The 18,539-nt window shown below is 65.3% G+C and overlaps 1 protein-coding gene across 1 annotated transcript in view; it reads left to right on the forward strand.

Annotated features, from left to right (window-relative positions):
• The first annotated feature begins 10,255 nt into the window (after positions 1-10,255).
• Positions 10,256-18,539, forward strand: part of LRRFIP1 (LRR binding FLII interacting protein 1) — a 53,102-nt gene continuing 44,818 nt past the window's right edge. Inside the window, exons 1-2 of the mRNA XM_054699470.1 lie at positions 10,256-10,261; positions 12,689-12,775. Coding sequence (XP_054555445.1) covers positions 10,256-10,261; positions 12,689-12,775 — 93 coding nt within the window. The remainder of the gene's footprint in view (positions 10,262-12,688; positions 12,776-18,539) is intronic.

Consider the following 18,539-nt stretch of genomic DNA (forward strand, 5'->3'; position numbering starts at 1 on the left):
ATCTGAAATGACATGGGTCAGAGCTCCCCTGCCGCAGCGCCGCCGGGCTCTGGAGCCCCGCGCCCGGGCCCTGAGCGGGCACCTTGCCCTGGCAGCTCCTCCCCGCTGGTCCTCCCGCCGCCCTCGTCCTCCCCCCATGCGCCTGGCTCTCCCGGCCACTTCCGTGATCTCAGCCCATGGAGCCGAGTCCTGAGCGTGTACACCCCCCGCCTTTCATCTCCGTCTCTCTCCGCCTCCCCCCGCCTACACAGTGTCCTCCCTCTCCCGGGACCCCACCTGTCCACCTCCAAACAGGCTCAGGCCTCTCGGGCCCATCCTTAACAGCAGACGAACAGTGAGCAAACCCCCACCCCCCATCCCCCACGCCCCCACAGCCGCCCTTGATCCTGCCTCCCTCCCCGGCCCCTCTGGCCCCTGCACCATCGTTGCAAACGCACAGAGAACATGACCCAGGTTGCAGGGGCTGTGGCCCCGGGCGCAGGGGAGCCTTTCTCCACCCCACCGTGCTTACTGCACTTGCCGTGCTCGTCACCCACGCGCACGCGGCCTCCGGGACACGGCTCCATCTGCCCCTGACCGCCCCGCCTGCCCCCCCACCATCCCACCTGCCCGAGCTTGCTCCTTGCACACTGCCTCATCACTGCACGCAGACCCCGCCATGCCTGCCCTCGGGCGCTCTCTCCGTACCGCCACCGCGTCATCATCACCCAAACCAGTTCACACTGGTGACGCTGACATTGCTGTGGACGCCCACCACGGCTGTCTGCACGCCTCCCACCCCCTCCACTCCAAATTCGGATCGTCACCTTTCTTAGAAAACTGAAAGGGACTTTTAAAAATTCTATTAGATGAAAAAGAAGCTCGCTGCATCACTGGGTGCCGGGTATTCGTGTACTATGTATACGCACACACTATGTACACGCACGTATAGCTGCACACGGTGCACACACACTGTACACACACTATATCCACACTACACAGACTATATATACACGCACATATACATGCACACTACACACAGTATCCACACACCACACACACACACGATATATACACACACTATATACATAAATATATGCACGCCGCACACAGTATGTGCACATACACACTGTACACACTATACATATAGATGTATACACTATATACACATATACACGCACGCTACACACACTATATATATACACACTATACACACATGCACACATACACACGGTATATTTACGTACACACATATACACACACAGGATGTATATTCCTAAATAGGTGCTACTTTTTGCAACATTTTATTTATTTGAAAACAAAAAGTAGCTTTTGAATTCTTAGTGAAAATGTTACTTCTAGTGCTTTTTTCCCTAGAAAATTTCTTTTGGTTCTAAAATTATAAAGGCATGAATCAGTAAGACACACAGATGTTAGTTTTTTGTCTCACAGCATCAGGTAGTTAAAGGCTCCCTATCCGCTGCGAAGTCTCCAAGCCCAGTTCACTTCAGAGAGCGTTTCTACTCCAGGTGCCACCAAAGCACAAGCTGCCCGAGGCCCGCCCAAGCCTGGTGTGTCAGCACCCCCACTAGCCCCGGTGAAGTGGCCGCCGCGTTCCCACACGCCCACTCCCGAAGGGGCCATCTGGGAGGGGAGGGCGTCGTGGCAGCAGCAGGAAGGCTCTGTGCCTGTGTGCCCAGGCCCCACCCTGCGGGAGGCGAGCTGGGTCAGCCGGAGACCAGCTCCCGCTTGTTTCCGGCCTGGGTTCCACCTGCAGCTTCTGTCCATGAGGCCATCAGAGTCCTGGCCCCAGGCCAAGCTCCCCGCGGGTCTGCTGGGTGGGACGCAGCTCTCTGTGCGTGGCAGGACGGGCTGGCTCCCTCACTCACTGCTTCTGCCCATGCCCTGGTCTTCCCTGGGGACCCAGCTACGGTGCTGACAGGACGTGGGCAGGGAGCCAGGGCCCGGGGAGCGGCAGAGGGGGTTACTTGGAGACCCCAGTAACACAGGGAGCGGGGGGACAGCTCCAGGCATTCATTGTGCCTGTCTGTTCCCACGGGGAGCCCCAGGTGGCCTGGGTGGGGGGCACCTCTGTGCCAGGCAGCCGGAGACCGAGGGCTCAGACTTCGTGTGGAGCTGGGCTGAAAACCTGGTTTTCCTAAACTCTTGTAAAATTATCTCGGGGAAGGAAAAAAACCCGGCTTCACCCTCCAGGTGGGTGTGCGGACACGCCCTGCAACCTCGTGGGCCTCCGCGTGTGGACACCGTACCTCGTGAGCAGGTATCTCAGCTCCGCGACCTGGACACGTTTCACAGGGACCTCTGCCCTGTGAAGTGTCCCAGCTGTGAGTCAGAGGCTCCAAGACAGTGACGATGTCAACACTGCGGCTGCTGGAGCGGTGAGGCGTTGTGTGCTCAGCCGGGGTGGACGCAGCCAGTGACTCATGTTGGGGAGGAACAGAGGAGACGGCTGTGATTTAGAACAGCGCCGCGTCATCTGACTAGCGGGCGTCCAGGGCCCCTCTGCTCCCCTCACCCCAGCCGCCTGCTTTGTGCCAGCAGCCTGGCAGGCCTGGCCCGGCTCTCCCGCTCAGACCCGAGCCACAGCCGGAGACAAAGCAGCGCCGAGGAGACCCGCGCCGGGCCTGGGTGTGGCCCCAGCCTGGTCAAACGCGCTGGCCCTGGCTGCCTGGCGGTGGCGGCATCACAGGCCGGGGAGGCAAACAGCTCTAGAACTTTCCTGTCCAAGTGGTAATATCCCAACAGAAGTGTCAAAAAAGTTATTTTATCGGTTGGTGTCCGTTCTCTCTGGCGAGACGGTCGCTGTCCACGATAAGCTCCACGAGCCCCACACGTGGTTTCGCTGAAGTTTAGGTTAGTTTCTCCCGCTCCTTGGACGGGTCAGCCAAGAGCCTCACAGCCAAGTATTCAGGGGTGTGTGTGGGGCAGGAAAACGCGCCCCGAGTCCTTGGAGTCCTTGAACCTTCCCTTCCCGGCCCCCAGCGCTGGGCGCGCGCCCCCCGCGCCAGCGTCCCCAGCCGGGCCAGGCGGAGTCCCTGGGGGGGACACTCAGGTGCGCGCCTGGGGTCTCTGCGGGCCCGGGCGGGGGGCGGGGGGGCTGTCTGAGGGGCCAGCAGAGGCGGCCTCGGGCCTGGCCGGCAGGTCGGGCCGCCCGGGCGAGGCTCGGAGGCGGGGTCGGGGACCCAGAGGGTCGGGGCGCCCCTGGCGCGGGCCCGGAGGGCGGGACCCCGACATTCCGGCGGGCCCGCGGCTCCGCCCTGCGCTCGGCGTCCGGGGCAGGAAGCGCGTCCGCCCCGCCCGGGCCCGCGGGGCGCGGGGTCTCCCGCGGGTCGGGGCCCCGGAAGTCTGGGGCCCCTTCTCGGGGCGCGGCGCTCACGGGCGCCCGGCGGCAGCGGCGCGGCGAGGCCCGAGTTCGGGGGGCGCGGCGGGGGGAGCGCCCGAGAGCCCCGCCCGCGCGGGCGCCTCCCCAGGACACCCCGCTCGGCGCCCCGCCCCGGGCGGCCTCCTCGGAAGCGCCTGCGGGCGCGGGCCCCACGCGGCCCCCGCTGCTCCCGGGCGCCCCCTCTTCCCGCGGCCTCCAGGCCCGCCCTCCCCGCCGGCGGGCGGCCGGGGGCGCGCGGGGCGCGGGGGCGCGGGGGCGCGGGTGGGGGGGACTGACCGGCAGCGGCGCGGCGGGGCGCGGGCGGGGCGCGGGCGGGGCGTCGGGGGGGCGGGGCCGGCCGAGCGGGGGCCGCTCCCCTTCCCCCCGCGCCCCGCCTCCCTGCCGGCCGCGCGGCCCGGCCACCTGCGCCCCGCCCTGCCCGCCGCGCCCCACCGAGCCCGGGCGGCGAGAGCGCGGGTGGCCGCCGTCCCCTGCGCCGCGCAGCCCCGCGCCAGCCCCGCGCAGCCCCGCGCAGCCCCGCGCAGCCCCTCGCGAGCCCCGCGCAGCCCCGGCGCCCCGGCGGGAGGCGCGGCAGCATGAGCGCCCCGGCGGCCGCGCGGAGCGGGGAGCTGGACTGCCTGAGCCCCGAGGCCCAGCGGCTGGTAAGAGGAAACTTCGTGGAAACTTTCGGTTCCGAGGGGCGCGAGCTCGGCGCGCGGCGTGGCGGGCCCAGGGGCCGGCGCCCCTCCTTCCCCCCCCCCCCCGCGCCTGGGGGCGCCGGCCCGCGGGGTGCGGGGAGCGCCCTGCTCGCCCCGGGCGCGCCTGTCCCCGCCCCCGCCGGCCGCGGGGAGCGCCCCGAGGGAGCCGCGGCCTGGGAGGCGCCTTTCGCGCGCCGCCTGGAGCCGGCCGGGCCCCCGCGAGGCCCCAGCACCCGCCGCCCGCCGGGCTGCTTTGGAGCTGGGGGCGCCTTCTCCAGCTCTGGACCCGAGGGGCTGGGGCGGGGCGGGGAGTCGGGGCGCTGAGCCTGAGTCTCAGCTTTGCCTCGGCCGCTCCAGACCCCGGTTGCCGGTGGACTTGACTTGGCTTTGAGGGCGCTCTGGGCCGGGCAGGATGCCCCAGCCGAGGGGCTCGGTTATCCAGCCCAGCGCCCCGTGGGCAGCCCGGGTGCTCTGGCGGTGAAGCGCGCGGCATGGGCAGGCGGGGGAGGCCTGCAGTTGCGCCCTTGGGGACGTGGTGGAAGGTGAGGTGCACTGTGCGAGCTCGTGGCTTCCGAAGTGAGTGCTGCAGGGAGGGGAGCGCCCCCGATTTCCGCATTATCCGCCTTTGTGGGAGCCTCACAAGGGCGTGAGCCCAGAACAGTCATTGCTTCCCCGGGCGGGATCCACCGCCAGCAGGTGTCTGCGGGCACTGGGGACGATGGGCCGCCCTGCCCTGGGGAAGCCCAGGGAGAACGGATGTGCCGAGCAGGCGGGCCGCTGTGCCAGCCCTGGCCGGTGCATTCTGGCGCCCACCCCGGCGTTGCTCGCCCCACTTGAATCCCAGCCGCCAGACGCGGGGCTGCTCCCCTCCACTCAGCCTCCTGGTTTCTAGGGGCCTGGGGCCCTGGAGGAGCCCCGTGAATCACCGTCCGGGAGGGGCCCGCCGGAGCAGGGGCGGGAGGCGCGCGGGGAGCCACCCCCAGTGCTGGGCGGCGAGCGGGTGAGGACAATCCTGGGCAGGATTCCCGCCACGCTGGGAATGCAGGTGAGGAAGGCGGCCCAACCTGGGCTCAGTGGGCAGCGGCACTGCCCCGGGGCGCCCTCACCCTCGCTGGAGGGAGCCTGGGCCTGAGGTGGATGCTGCGGAGCCACCGGGCACGCAGAGGAGAGTCTGGGGGATCACTAAGAAGGCGCCCAGCCCACAGGCGCCACCCCCCCAATTCCAGGGTCCAGGAAACTGAAAACGGGAAGTTTGTTTTCCTAAGCCGTGAGGATGCCTGGCCCCGCCGTGGGCCTCACGCTGCCCCCGAGGGGTCTCGGGGCCTCTCTGGCCGCGTGTGCCCAGCTGGGCCATCCCGCTGGGTGTGCCGGAGCCCCAGCGCGGCTTAGTGCCCCCCTAAAATCCAAGTGTTCAGCTCTGAAGCACATGTGGCCCCACAGGTTTCTGGTAAGAAATTATGACTCTTGTTAGGTTTTTTAAGTAAATAGCAGCAAAGATATTTTTGAGAGTGGGCGGTGGGGAGCGGACAGGAAACGCAGGCCCGGCTCATGAGCTTAATGTGACAGCCGCGAGCACTTGCACTGGGCGATCAGAGATAAGGGCTCAAGAGGGCGTCGCCCCTGCCCGAGGGCGGGGCCATGTCCAGCGGGCCTCCAGTGGGCCTCCAGTGGGCCCTGGGAGCCGGTGTGTCCTGGGAACAGGGTCTCCTGGGGAGAAGGCGGGGCCCAATCACTAGAGGAGGCTGGCGCTGGGGCACACTCCAGCCCCCTGGCCCTGCCCGCCCCCAGCTCACAGCAGGGCGCCGGCCTGGGCCATAGAGGGCAAGGTGGAAACCGCAGGGGCCTCCAGTCTGGTCACTTCCCCATAAGTGGATAGTGGTGCCCCCCTACCTCTTTCCACACAGTGAGGCACGCCAAGCCCTCGGGACGGAGCAGCTGGCTGGCGGGGGGGGGGGGGCAGGTCCCCCCCACGGTGCACACCTGCGCACAGGTCCCCAGCCCCGGAGAGGCCGCGTCCACGGGGAGACGGGGGAGGGGTCAGCGCTCGACACTCTCAGCCCTCGACACTCTCAGCCCTGGAGTCGCCGGGCGGTTTTGCATGGCTGTTTCCCTGAGCAGCGAGGATATAAAAATAGCAAGTTAGGTTTTCCCCACGAGTGCCAAGCGGCCACTAGGGCACAGAGGGGGCCCAGTCTGCCAGCCTGGCCAGCGCAGAGGGAAGCCTCCAGCAAAGGAAAAAATTCCATCCGAACTGCCACCCCCCAAGGGCAGAAAATCACGTTCTCTGCAGTCGCCCGGAGGCGCCCCCGGGAGTTACCTGACAGGCGACGCTGCCTTTCTGCAGAATTGCCGGCAGAGATGTTTGCTCCTCAAAAGGCAATGTTCAAGAGGAATTTCTTATCCCTGAAAATCAGGCTTCGTGACTCAGCACTGGAATTGTTTATGGCTTGTTACTCAGAAGCGGCATTTCCAAAATCTGTACATGTGTCAAGGTATTAACCTCAGCGGCCCGGGTGACTAACAGTGGTGCCTGCTACGTGCATCTGGACGTGGGCTGCACGAGAGGAATTGCCAGGACCTTCCTGCTTTTGCTGTGGGCCACGCAAATCTTAGGAGTGTTTGTTTTGTAATCAGACGACTTATTTTCGTGGACTGGGTTTACGGGAACTTTCACGAGCGCAGGTGAAGCGAGCATCTTTCTCCTACTTTATACAAAACGCGATTTTTAACTACATTCCGGACTTAATTGTTCAAAACCACTAGGTGTCTGGTTGCACCCCTTTCCCCCCAAAGCCGCCGGCCAGCCCGGGGGCACAGATGTGCAGCATGTCCGAAGTCTGGCCTTGGCAGCTCGCCAGCGCCTGGCTGCCGTCACCCTGAATCTAGCGCGCGCTGCTTGGACGGAGAGGAGTGATTTGTCTTAACTGACAACAGCGAGACTCTTAACCGGTGCCTCGCTGACGTGCCTGTCAGGAGCCCGGCGATGCGGCGTTTCTCTTGGATTTCCCGGGCGGAGGAGAACCAAGGCGTGTGCTTTTGGGGTGTGGTTGGGACTCTCCCCTGAATTCCCCCAGGTGCTTGCTCTGGATGCTCTGCTGGGGGCGGGGATGCTCATGAGTTTAATCTGAGCTGAGCTCACGTGCTGCTCCCCCCCCCCCCCCCCCCCCGCTGTTCCCAAAAACACTGCCAGGAGGAGCCAGGGGTCGAGCAGCGCAGCCGCCTCCCCCATGTAACCTGGCAGGGACCTGGAGCTTGGTTATCTCCACTGGGTGAGAAAGAGGAAGCTGAGCCTCAGACCTGCCGGGGGACTTTCCCGTCCACACAGCTCACTCGGGTGTGAACTCGGTGCTGCTCTCATCCGTCCCCAGGGGAGGCAGTGCAGCAGGGAGCACCCCGCCGTGCCCCGGTCTTCCCGGCGCCAACCCTGCAGGCCGCCCCGGGGACCAGGCCCTGCTCCGGAAGCTTTTGACAAGTCTCCACCGCTCAGGGTTTCCTCACTGTTTCTGGTAGTTTTCAGGACAGGCCACATTCCACGCACTTCACTACTTTCCTAAATAAGGGAAAGAACAGGCGAAACGCAGGAGCCACGGCTTCCTCGTTCCTGTGTCGGCCTGGCCAGACCTGCTGCCACACAGCCCTTCCCTGGCCGGTGTCCCCGCGCCCGCCCACGGGGCCCGTTGAGAGGGCTGGGGCTTAGGGCTCTGTCCTGCCTGGTTCCCGCAGCGCCACTTGCCTGCAGGCGAGGCGTGGGCAGCGCTGGCCACCCCAGGCAGGGCAGCGGGGCTGCACAGCCGTCCCCAGCCTGAGGGGACCCACCGTCCAGGCGTGGGGTTGGCGGGGAAGATGCAAGCAGCCAGGCACAGGCAGGAGTGGCAAGGTTGGCTGCAGGGGGCCAACCGGCCACTGCCCTCACCTGCCACACACACGCACACACATACACGCGCGCACACACACACACATGCGCGTGCTGGTTTTGGTCCCCTCTGCTGCCATTTGTCCTCCCAGCACGCCGAGGCTACTGGGGGACCTAGGAACATCCGCTCACCTCACACAAAAATTAAAACATGATCACAAGAGGAGACACTTGCCTGGAAGATGTGCACCGGTCAGCACCAGTGTGGACAGTGGCCAGGTCCAGCGAGGTAGATGTCAGTCGTCACGTCACTCTGGAGGTCACATGAAGACTCTTGCTCCTGGCTGATGGGTTTGCTTTAGTATTTGGAGAAGTTTATCTTTCCACGCAGCAAAGTCGGAAGACTTCCAGCTCTCAGGCAGCCTCCGTGGGCAGCCCCCGGTGTGGAGACGCAAGAGCCTCAGAGGCAAGGGGTCTCCGGGACCCACCGCAGCAACGGCCATGGATAATTTGGGCTGCCTGTGTGGTGGCCAAGGCTTGGGAGCCCCCCGGCCAGGCTCCGTCTGCAGGACTCCGGGCCCTGCTGAGGACTCAGCGGCCGCAGCCGGAGAGTGGGTGCCCACTGCTTCGGGGGCATGTCCGCCAGGCCCCGCAGGGCCCAGCCCCCAGCAACCCTGCAAGGAGACAGCTCTTCCGAGGCTGCTGTTTTCTCATAAAGCCCCTGACAGCGCAGAGGCGGCAGCGCTGTGTTTCACGCCACGGTCGTCAGGGTGGTTGTGGAGACTGCAAGGCAAATACGAGCAGAAATGAGCAACTGGGGTCACCTCAAATTCAAAGGTTTCTATGTGGCAAAGGAACATAGAATAGATTAGAAAGGACTGAGTGGGAGAAAATAGCGGACGTCCCCCAACGAGAGGCTGATTTCCAGCATCTGTGGCCACTCACGCGCGAGGAAAGACAGCAGGCGAGCGGCAGCCCCGTTGTGAGCAGACGGCCGGTCTGGGCACAGTCCCCCCAGGAGCGGGTCCGGGCCAGCAGGGAAGTGGCGTGAGGGAGGTGCCACCGAGACCCCGTGCCCCCTCCCGGGTGGGTGACACATATTAGGAGGCCCCGACTGCAGCTGCCGCAGGGGCGCAGAGGAGAAAGGCCGGCGCGGCTGGCGGGAGGATGGGTGTGGCCACTTGGAAAGCCATCTGGGTTCGCCTGAAAAAGCTAAACCCAGGGGCACAGCCACCCCGCTCACGGCCTTGATCCAGGGAACGTGAGGCCGCCCCTCCCCCAACCAGACAGCAGTCTGGGTGCGCCCTGCAGGGAGCCTACGGCAGCTTCGAGGTCGCCCCTGCGGCCCACCTATGGGGAGGGGCGAGGGCATAAATAGGAGGTGGTTCGTCCACATGGCGGAGCTCGGTGCAGCCACAGGAAGGGCGGTGCGTCCCACATGCAGGAAGTGGAGGGAGCTGGGGCTGCTGAGCAGCAGCACCAGTCGGAAGGCCGGCGACAGCAGCTGGGCGGCTGCGTGGCGGACAGCTGGACAAAGAGAAGGACTCGTGGAAACTAGCGGCCCTGACAACAGAAACGAGACTTCTGAGGTTCAGAGGCCGGGGAGAAGGGCGAGAAGAAAATTCCACGACAGCGTTGCCCCTTCGCCGCAGTCCATCGGCGCCGCCTGGGTGGCAGCTGAGTTACATTGCAGCTCGCTCTGGTCTTGAACGGGCCGTCCTGCAGATGCTCGCGTCGTCGCTAGAGCTCGTGGTGTGACTCTGTGGCTGAAGCGCCGGCGCCACCTGTGCCCGCGCCCTGTGACCAGTGGTTCCGGCCAGCCACGGGCAGGACACGAGGCGGGCCCGCGTGGAAAGGCCCACAGCCCGCCGCCCCCAGCGCCCCTCTCTCAGCCCTGCTGGTCTTTACATCCTCTTTACCGAGTGGAATTCGTAAGCGGCAGAAAATACTGTCCACGCGCAGCGTCCTGACCACGGGACTGAAGCAGAGCGAAGCCGAGGTGCAGGAACAGAGCACGAGCTCCAGCATCCGGCGCTCACCAGGCCCGGCGCCCTCAGACCCACAACCTCACGGCCGGCTGCCCCGGCCAGTGGCCATCCCGACATGGTGACTCACGGGCAGCGAAGCCCAGTCCAGCTTCCTTCTGTCCCTGCGCTCCTGGACTGGTCACTGCACTGAGCATGCCGTCTGTGACCTCAGCACTACAGGGGGGTTTGCTGCCTGCCTGAGGGACCCGTGGGAAGATTCTCGGGGTCAGTCTGTGTGCAGGGTGGGGGCTAGCGCTGCTGCCGTATCAGTGGTTAGCCCCACGCCTGCCCCTCTGTGGCCATCATATTTGCAGCCATGACCGTAAAGGGAACCCCTCGCTGGGGGACCCCAGTGCCGTGCCCCGAGCAAGGGATTCGGAAAGCTGAGCATTTGTGAAACTGCAATAAAACACACATGGAAGCTGGGGGGCCTCGGGGTGGGGACAGGGGCCAGCGAGGGTCCCACTGCCCGGTGCCCGTCCTCCTGTCCACTCCTGTGCAGGACACACATCCCCCGCCCACTTGGCTACTTTGCATGGAAATCATCTTGAGAACCTACTGCTTACGAGGCTTGGGGATCCAGCCCTGAAACCAAAGCTGGAGGGGGTGGCCCCTCCCTGGGAGCTGGAGACGGGGCCTGTGTCCAGCCTGCAGTGCCCCTCAAGCCTCCGTCTCCAGGCGGGAGGTGGGCAGCCCATGCCTGGCCGCGTGTATGCTTGGTGGGTGGTCTCCTCAAGATCTCGGCCCCAGGCCAGACAGAGCCAGGCCGGGCTGGGCAGGGGCTGGAGGGTGTCACTGTGAGACCAGGCCTGGCCTCAGGCTTCCCCGCCTGTCTTAGTTGTCATCCCCTCCTGAGCAAATGGCCACATGCTTCACAGCTGCAGCTCCACACGCATCCCCTCGCGTCTGGGGTCAGGCCCCAGGCCAGCCAGTGCGGCCTCCGCCCAGGCCTCCTGGGTGCGGTCACGGGCGCTGGGGGCTTTCCGGAGCTGAGGGCCTTCCTGGGGCACCGTGTGGCAGGACTTGGCTCCCGGCTGTGGGAGGACGGCCCGCTTGCTGTGGACCAAATTCATCTCCCAGCCCCTCACACTCCTGGCAGCTTCTCCAGGCCCACAGGGGAGACTCCGGCCCTCACCCTCCTCCGTGGCCCCTGATGGGCCAGCACCCCCTTCCCACTGACCCGCCCCCCCATGTGGACCGGCATCGCTCCCCAAGCCCTGCCTCCGCTGTGCGCAGCCCCACGCCCAGGGACCTCCCCAGCCCTGGGCAGGCGGGGAGGGGGCCTGGGTCAGTGCCCCAGGGCAGGCCCGAGCCTTCCGGAGCCCTGTGGGGACGCAGTGATGCCCCTAGCGCAGGCCCGTGGGTGGAGAACCCCCCTGGCCTTGAGCTCACCCTGGCCCCAAGCCTCACCCCCGTCTCTCTCCCAGAGGTGCCCTGAGAGGCTAGACCACAGGCCCCCGAGGCTGGAGACACCTCACTTCCCGACGCAGGGTCCCCACAGCGTGGGTGGGGCTCTTCCTGCAGCCTCCCAGTGCCCCCTTGGCCTCCGGCCCCCTGGACTGTCCCCACTCAGAGGCCGTCCCCCTTACCCCACCTCCGGCTCACTTGCCTCTGCCCTGACCCTGCCAGCCCCCCTGCTCCTCCTCGCGCCTCTGCTCCCCTCACCTACCCCCTCTTCCTCCCCTGCCCACCCCCCAGGCCGGGAGCCTGGTCTGTGCCGCTTAGGGGCAGCCGGCGCCCCTGGTGAACATCACCCTCGGGTGCCAGGGTGCGGGAGGAAGTCGGTGTGGCCGGATGTCCTCTGCTGGACCTTTCACAGCCCGGCCCTTCACGCCGTGTGACGGGAGGAGAAAATAAAAGCGCAAGCAGGTGTCACGGTTCAGGTGCAGCTGTGATTGCACCTCTTGACTCTCGGGTGTGAGGAGCCACAAGGGGGGGGCGCGGGGCCCCCCACCATATGCGCTGCTTGGCCCGGCAGGCCCGAGTCTCTGCAGGAGTTAAGCCCTTCAGGGAGCGCAGCTCGACCTGGCTGGGGCACTGGTTCCCCACGAGGTGGCGCGGGGTGCCCCTGCCTGCCCCCCGCCCGGTGCCCCCACCTTCACACCAGAGGCCTCACGGGCGACTTTTAACATTTAAAGATTATCTCGGGAACAGTGAGGCCTTGAGAATTGTGTCTGCGCAACTGCCGGGGAAGAGCGGCCTGGAACCCCCCAAAGGAGCAGGTGGCCAGAGGTGGCACCTCTGACACGGGAGGCGGAATCCTGGGGCTCGTGCCCTGTGCCCCTGGCGGGCAGAGTCGCCTGGAAAGCAAAAGCGGGGCTTGCGCCTTGATGCCCGCGCCAGGCAGCGCCCCAGGAGCGCATGGTCCGCGCAGGGGCCCCCAAAGCTGGGACAGCCCTTCTGCCCTGGCCGGGGCCGTGAGGCCCACGAGGGCCCAGGCGCGCGATAGGTGCCGGGGCTGGGGTGCCGGGGCTCCTCCGCCCTCCCCGGCGCCCCCTCCACGCAGGCCTCAGCGTCCTGCCCCGAAGGGAGGGTGGGGTGGCGCCGCAGTGCCCGGGGCCTCCCTCCCGCGGCCCCCCCCCCCCGTGACCACCGCGTGTCCCCCACAGCGCTGGACAGGGGGACACGGGGGTCTCAGAGCGGCGCGCAGCGAGGCCCGGGGTGGTCCCGGCCTCCGGCGCCGCGAATCCTGCGCCCCCCACGCCCCCCGCGCCCGCTCGCAGCCCGTAACCCGTGTCCTCTGTTGCAGGCGGAGGCCCGGCTGGCGGCCAAGCGCGCGGCCCGCGCCGAAGCCCGCGAGATCCGCATGAAGGAGCTGGAGCGGCAGCAGAAGGAGGTAACGCGGACCCCGCGCCCCCTCCCCGGCCCCCCGCGCCCGGCCTAGGCCCCCGCGGCGCGCGGCCCGGACCCCGCTCAAGGCCGGGCAGGGCGCGTGGCTCGGGTGCCCGCCGCCCCCCGCCCCCCTCGCCGGGCACCGGCCCGACCTGAGCGTCCTGTTGCGCTCGAGCCCTGACCGCCTTTGAAATGCCAAAGAAAAGCAGGTTATTGCTGGCTTTGCGGGCAAGCCGGCCAGACTGTTCGTTTATGCGCGTCCCTGCGGCTTCCACACTTGCAGGTGGGTTTCGAGGTGCCTGAGTGGCAGGTGATGCCGGGCAGGGCGGACGCCGGCGAGGTGGCCGGGTCAGCCCTGGCTACGCCCCTGGGGCCTTGAGGGGAGCCGGGTCGCGGGGGCAGGGAGGGCTCTGGGGCCAGCAGGCACAGCCCCGGGCCTTGCTGGCCTGGCACAGGGCATGGTGGAGCCCTCCCAGTGCCCCGCTGGGACGCACCCTGTGTGGGCCTGACCGCGGTACTCCAGGCTCCTCCTGGGGGCGTCTGGGATGACAGTGTTGAGGGGCCCACTGCCCCCCAGGGACTGTTCCCACCCGCGGCTTCCCGGGTGCAGGCCGCCTGGTGTCTGAAGTGTACCCGTGTGGCGCAGCTTGTGGCGTTGCAGATAGAATCTGGATTTCCGGGTTCTCTGAGCAGCACTGCCAAGTCCCAAGGTCACGTTCCCGCGGAGGCCGGGCCCTGCCCCGGAGCTCGTCGACTGGGCCAGGCTGGAATCGGGGAAGGGGGGTGGTCAGGAGACTCACACTGGGCCGGTGCCCACGGGCAGGCGCCTGCGCCCCCCAGGCGGTGAGGTCGGCAGGGACATTCCTGAGAACCAGCGTGGCCGGGAGGAGCCCCGGACGAGTGCTCGGGCGGGCGGCTCTCCAGGAGCACCTGTGTTTACAGGACGGGGGTGGATCCCCACAGCCCGCACCGTGGAGGCGCAAATGCAGGCGCAAGGCCCAGTTTTTGTTTTACCTCTAGAATTCTTTTAGAACCTCATGTTTTGACACTTTTCCTATCCATTTAGCCCAAGAAGCCGGGGCGTAGCGTGTCCTCTGCCCCTCCTCCCCTGGGCGTGCATGTGTAATTTTAAAATTGGAAGTGGACACTCCTGAGTTTTCACGAGTTGACCCTGAGGGGCTGTGACGGTGAGGGGCCCTCCCTGCCCGTGTCGCCCTCGGGACTGGGGGGCTCCAGCTGGGATTGGAGCCTGTCAGGCGACCGGCCCCAAGCCCCGGGGTGGGGCCTGACCTGCAGCCATTACTGAAACTCCCTCAAAGAATCACTTTCAGGGAAGTCTCCTGAGCGGGCTGGTGCTGGGAGGTGGCCAGACGGGATAATCGCGTCGCGCTGTGGCCTTTGTCACATCCGGTGGCCGCGGCGCCTGGGTCAGTGCCACCAGCTTCCCAGCCGCGGGCAGGAGACAGGATCCTGGAGGCCCCACGCGCACCTTCAAGCCCGGACTGGACTTTAAAAATAGATATTCTAGGTGACAAATTGCTCTTTCAGACCATCTGATACCAATTTCCCTTTAGCTGCCCTGCACCCCCAGGGCCTCCGGCCCTTCCTGCGCAACCCCTGCGAGTCCCCCCTCCTCGGGCCGCAGGTTGGGGACTGGGCCGCCTTTCTCAGAAGGCGTGCCAGGCGGAACCCCAGCCTCTCGGGTTGTCTGTTTTCATCTGCTCCCTCTGCTTCCCTGGTCTCCGGCAGCCCGTCCTTATCGTGTTAAGGTGGTAAAAGAGTTCTGGAAGGAATCGCCCAGACTTTGTGGGTTGGCAGGTTCTGCCACTGCTGGCTGGTCTCAGCTCTGCGCCCTCACCCCTCGTCAGCCCGTCATCCATGGGGGTGCCGCGTCTCAGCTCCTTGCTGGAGTCGCCGGCACGCTCAGGGAAAGCAGGGTGGCCTGGGAGGTCCAGCGCTTTCTCCGTGGGGTCGGTGGTCAGTCACGTAGCTCGGATCCAAGGAAAGTCACTTTCACCAGGAGCAGACCCGGCCCTGCCGCCGGGTGTCCACACGCTCCACCTCCCGGGCGCAGGTGCGCCGGGTGCATGCATGTGGTGACATGGCAGCTCGTGCCCCGCAGAGCTCTCGCGCAGAAGCTCCTGATTTAGCAAGTAAACGTGAAGAGGGATTCAACCCCTGCCGTCTCCTGCCCGCCCTCCCACCCGCCGGCGCCCCGCTCTCCCGGAGCCGCAGGAGCTCGTGATATCCCAGCGCCACTGCGGCCTGGGGCTCTGCCACGGCGCCCTCACATCAGGTGCTCCGTTTCAGACGCAGAGGTGAACCCAGAAAGCGGTGGCCTTCCAAAGGCGGGAAGGACACGGGTGGGAGCCGGCGAGCCAGGAGGCCACCGCCAGGCAGCATCAGGAGCTCCTGCTGCCCCTCATGGAGCCTGGGCACTGGGGAGCCCCCGCCGCACGCAGGGGCATGGGAGCCCAAGTGACCAGCCTGGCCGCTGGGTGGTGGGACCGAGCCTGGGCACTAGGCCCCTGCACCCACACGCAAGCGGCCTGGCTTTGCGGAGAAAATGCGGTGAAAGCTGGGCCCTTCCGTTAAAAACTTGGCGGTTTCCCGTCCTCGTGCACACGAGTGTCCTCGCCTAGAAGGCGGCGTTCCGATTCGGGCTTCTCCTCCCAACGTTCACTTGTCTGTGAGGCATTTAAGTGGTGGCCAGGGCTCCAGCTGCTCGTCATGCCTGGGTGTGGAGGGTCTCCCACGAGGACAGTGGCCTCGGGGGTCCTCCCCGCATTCGAGGGGCTTCCAGACCTGGGAACAGGTGCCTCCATGTGGGAGGCTGGGGGGTGACCCCCCGGGGAGCGTGGCCGTCTGCTGCCTGTCTGTGGTGGTTTGTCTGTGCTCACCCCCCATCCCCCATGGACAGGCAGACTGTCAGCCTCTTCGTAGTCCTTCTGGGCCGAAGCAGACTCCTGCTGGGGCAAGTCCCACGCCAGAGCCCCGGCCCCAGGCTGAGAGCGACAGGGGAGTGGCGTTGTCGGGGAGGAAGCTGCAGTGTCCCTACCTCTGGCCCACTTGGCTGGCGCAGACGCCACAGGAAGCAGCTGCAGCGGGAAAGGCAGGCCTGCAGAAGCTGCCCTTGGGAGGGACAGCCGGGCCAGGCAAGGGAGGAGCGGGGAGGGCGCCCAACCGGCCCCGGCACTGACTGACACAGGGGACAGGCCTGCCGTCGGGAACGGAGGGTCTTTAAATACGAAACCACCCCTATGGGGAGTCTGAGTCTGCTTCTCCACAGAGGGGCTGGAGAGGGCAGATAAAATAGGTGCACCTGTGACTACTCGGCCAGGCGAGCTGGGCGGGGGGAGAGGCCGACGCCCCAGAGCCCGGGCATGTGGCAGTGCGGGGCCTGCACTGTCACTTGCAGCCCATGTGTCATTTACAGGTGAGGAAACTGGACCTTCTTAGAGACTAGAGTTCTCCCCAAAACTAAGAAGGCCAAGACTCAAGTCTAGGTCTGAAAAAGCTGCGAAGCTGGCCGCCTTCCTGCACCCCCTGCCACAAAGCCACGCACACAGGCTACAATAAAAACAAACAAAAACAAAGGCCGAGGCAGTCTGTCAGCTGTGGAATTCGGGGTGACCGTGTGTGGCTGGCGGCGCAGCCAAGGGGCAGAGGCGCGGCCTCAGCCCGTCCCTGCAGGTGGGAACATACCTTCCAAAGCAAGTTTTTTTTTCCCCCTTAGTGCTGAATTCAAAGAACTGTGTAACAAGCACAAAATAGGTAATTTTCTTAGTGAGAGGGCCCGGAAGCACCACGGTTGGCCTCGCTGTTTCTCGCCTTGACCCACCTGAGCCCCCCCCGACCTGGACGAGGTAACTCACGGGTCCGGGACAGGATTTCGGAGGGTGCTTAGGCAGCGCCTCCACAACCTCCCTTGGCATATCACATCTCCGGGCCTTGCTATTTTTGGAAGCAGCTAACACAGTTTCAGTCGCACAATCTAATAGCCCAGGGCCCTGGCATTTCAAGATGTTGATTAAGCAGAAATGAATTTACTTTGGAGGATCAGTGTTTAGCTCGCAGGGTTGATACTTGGATGTCAAAATTAAGAATGTTCTCCATCTTGTCATCTGGCGGCAAGCCGGCACACCCCTGCGCAGGTGCTTCTGAGTGGAGCCGAGGGCTCCCTGAAGGAGGTGGGACAGCTCGGGGCAGGCTGAACCTGTGAGTGCCTGCGGGGCAGCAGTGGACCGACTTGGGGGGGCCTGGGGAGCTGGAAACTCCCCGAGGTTGGGGGGATTAGAGGTGGGTGGTGGAAGCCACACTGGGGCCTGGGGCCCTCCAAGGTGGGCCTGGACGGGGCACAAGACAGAGACATGGGTGCAGAGCTCGAGCGTGCGGGCCGATCTGCCTCAAGCCCGGCAGACTGTGCTGGGAACCGGCTGCGGAATCGCCCAGACCAGGCCGGCCCCGCCCTCCTGAGCAACCCACTCTCCTCCCCTCGTGGTGCCCCCTCCAAGGGCAGACGCTGAGAACCAGTGCAGCCCTTGTTAGCTGTGCTGTGGGGCTGTTGTAAAGGGCTGAGTCACGTTTTAATGAAATTTTTGAGGAAAGACAGATCTGGAGATTCTTCAGGGAAGGCAGTGACCTTTCCACGTCCAGTGAGAACCTGAGCTGGAAGGAGACCGGGGCGCGGAGACCGGGGCGCGGAGGGGCGTCTCTCTCACTGCTGCGACCTTGGCACCGTTGTGCTGGAGGGCCGTTTCATACAGCATGTCCTGATGTCGCCTGTATCCACCCGTGCTCACGCGTATGAAATAGAAACCCCAAGTTTCTAATCCTACGGCTTTGGCTTTGCCTTGGACAGAGACTGACTCGGTGAATGATCGCTGAGTGAGCGCGAGAGGTGGGTGTCTCAGGCTCCCCTAGCGAGAGTGAGGAAACCCCTCGAAAGCAAAATAGTGTGTCGGGGCGTGATCCTAAGCCTCAGAACCGCGCGTTTCCGCCCTGCTCCCGCGCTCACGCGCCTGCACCGGAGTCCTCCTGGCAGCTCTGGCGTCTGCTCGAGGGAGGGCACGAAACCACCTTTCCCCACCGTGTCTGCACGTGCCCGCGTGGATCCGGTGACCCTGGTGACGTCACGGCTGCGAAGAGAAGCTTGAGGCTGACCCTGGGCTGTTGGCGGGGCGGGGCCGAGCCCCGTGCCGGGCCCGCCGCCCCGGGTCTGAAACACGCCAGACGAGCCGGGGAGCCCAGTTCTTCCCGAGACCCGAAAGCTTCTCCATGTGCACGTCACCGTGCTCGGGCCTGGCTGGTTCCCCAGCGTGGCTTTTACTCCCGGTCCGGGTACTTGAGAGCCTCCGGATGTGTCTGTCACCTTAAATCATGTCTTTTCTTTCTCTTCCCTTCTCTCTAGATCTATCAGGTTCAAAAGGTAGGCGCCTCCCCTCCGCCTTTGCATGGACCGGCTTGTCCCTGCCCGGCCGCTCCCCTCAGAGTCACGCTTTCCCTGCAGGGTGGCACGTTCTCCCTGCCGCTGCCGCTGCCTTGATTTTGAATGGGTTTGGACGCGAATGCTTAGGGCCCCGCCGCACCCCCAGCGCGACCGCCCGTCAGACACCATTTTATGAGCTGACAGCACCTCACGTCTCTCCCCCATTTGCCTCATCATTTCTGAGAAGAAAAGAATTCTGAAACAAAACCAGCGCACATCTCAGAATTTGGGAGAGCTTTTGAAATCCCATTTTGAAGACAATAACCTGCCATAGAGCTTC

The sequence above is a fragment of the Talpa occidentalis genome, unplaced genomic scaffold (genome assembly GCF_014898055.3).
Source record: "Talpa occidentalis isolate TD23 unplaced genomic scaffold, MPIMG_talOcc4v2.1 talOcc4.3, whole genome shotgun sequence".
In the NCBI taxonomy this organism is placed as follows: domain Eukaryota; kingdom Metazoa; phylum Chordata; class Mammalia; order Eulipotyphla; family Talpidae; genus Talpa; species Talpa occidentalis.